The following is a 1,868-nucleotide window of genomic DNA, read 5'->3' as shown; positions in this document are numbered from 1 at the left end:
TTCAAGATGATCGAAAAAAACTCTTACTAATTTCTGTGGTCAATCGGAGGGATTCGTATGAAAACACTAGGTTTTACCATTTCAAAGTTATCATTTGAGTAATCTATGACCAACTGAAAAAGGTTCCACGTTTTCAGCTGAAGGCAGCAGTGGATCCCTTTCTACCTTTTCACTGTTTCAAGTAGTGTACCACTGCATCGAATTTTTAGCAAACTGAAAGACTTAAAGGCTCTAAAAAGATGTACGCGTCTTCCCAAAAAAAACCAATCAATAAAATTAGCTTGAAGTGTGTACGAGACAGTACATCTGATAAATTGAGAGTTTATCAAACCAGTTTCCAATCTTGTCTTCTTACTTCTTATCATGTTATACAGAACATGACAAATAAAAATTTTCTCCAGCTCAGTTCATTCGTTGACAATGAAGACTCTGGTATTTTTGTGTGTTTTCTTTGCACTCACCGTTGTCCATGTACATGGCCAACCGTGGACGGGCTCTCCATGGATTCCTGCGCCGAATGTACAACAAGATTGGATGCCCTGGAGTTGGATGGAGCGATTCCAAGAGAACGTTGCCAACTCAAGAGTAAACGGTTCCAACCTCAACGTCATATTCTATGGTGACTCTATTGTAGAAGGTTGGGGCTGGAATACAGCGCTTTGGGAACAATCTTTTGGCCGTTTGGGTGCGGCAAACTATGGAATCGGTGGAGATGGTACCCAGAATGTTCTGTGGCGTATAATCAATGGGGAAGTAGATAATATATCTCCACGCGTTGTTGTTATCATGATCGGTATGTCGACTAACCAAGAAAGATAATTCGAGTTCACTTCAACCATTCTATTAGGTACAAACAACATTGGATCGTTTTCGGAAGCTGACGTGGCACGTGGCATCTCTGCAATTATAGACGAACTTCGCATTCGACTTCCGAACAGTAGAATTTTGGTTTTAGGAATTCTGCCAAGAACCAACAGTGCTACAACTGCTACGGTCGAACAAGTGAATACGATCGTCTCTGCACGAGAAAACCTCAACACAATTCGATTCTTGAATATGAGAGATTCGTTCTATCTAAATGGACAATTTTTCACGCAGCTTTTCAGTTCCGCGGACTTACTTCACTTGTCGGCGGCTGGCTACCTACGATGGGATGAAACGATGCACCCATTATTCAATCAAATGTGGAATGCACCGTAAAAAGTCTACTTCCGTTTGAACATAATAAAAATCATGAACAGATTTGACGCCTCTTCTTCTCTTTTTTTTAAAATACATCTGATGCGATCTCTTTGTTCGACAATCATGACTTGGTACAAGCTTCAATCGTACGGGTATTTTATACAGACTTACATCTGTCGTTTTTTATTCAACTCTAAAAATGTGACAACTTTTCGTGGAAGAGCATATATCATCTTCAAGGCCGTCTGAAATGTCATCCACGTTAAGAAACGACATCCACGTTAAGAAACGACATCCACGTTAAAAAAATCTCATACAAATGAATGAATGAACGAAACATTTAACGAAACTTAAGTGAGGTTGTACGTCTGAAAGGAAGTACAGTGTGTTGAAGATGATCTATATCAGCATAAAGTAATACGAGATTCTGTCTGACACATCTTTAATTAAATTTGTTCTTTCTGGAAAATTGTGGAGAACGACGACGTGTGGAAGATGTCGATTGATAATAGTTGAGAGTCGTAGCTTCAAAGGGTAATGTCACGATTGGCGTTTTTCCAATGAAAGTGTAAAACAGGTATGGTCTATTGTCCGCCCGGAGGACATAAAAATTTGATTTTCGTACTTAAACACACTCATTTTCACATTATTCTGACATAAAATGTGAGTGCGTTTAAGACGAATTC

At 39.3% G+C, this 1,868-nt stretch overlaps 1 protein-coding gene across 1 annotated transcript; it reads left to right on the top strand.

Moving 5' to 3' along the window:
• Window positions 1-372: 372 nt before the first annotated feature.
• LOC119066600 (platelet-activating factor acetylhydrolase IB subunit beta-like) lies at window positions 373-1,242 on the top strand. Its single transcript, XM_037169163.1, has 2 exons — window positions 373-793; window positions 848-1,242. Exons 1-2 carry the CDS (start codon window positions 421-423, stop codon window positions 1,198-1,200), a joined length of 726 nt encoding a protein of 241 aa, XP_037025058.1. The 5' UTR covers window positions 373-420; the 3' UTR covers window positions 1,201-1,242.
• Window positions 1,243-1,868: the final 626 nt, after the last annotated feature.

The sequence above is a fragment of the Bradysia coprophila genome, chromosome IV, assembly GCF_014529535.1.
Source record: "Bradysia coprophila strain Holo2 chromosome IV, BU_Bcop_v1, whole genome shotgun sequence".
Taxonomy (NCBI): domain Eukaryota; kingdom Metazoa; phylum Arthropoda; class Insecta; order Diptera; family Sciaridae; genus Bradysia; species Bradysia coprophila.
This window is presented reverse-complemented; position numbering and strand designations above follow the sequence as displayed.

Bases quoted from the DNA above. Each gene is read 5' to 3' on its own strand.
- LOC119066600 (XM_037169163.1), top strand. From the start codon at position 421: ATGAAGACTCTGGTATTTTTGTGTGTTTTCTTTGCACTCACCGTTGTC. The intron at 794-847 runs GTATGTCGACTA...CCATTCTATTAG, and splicing joins CGTTGTTGTTATCATGATCG to GTACAAACAACATTGGATCG.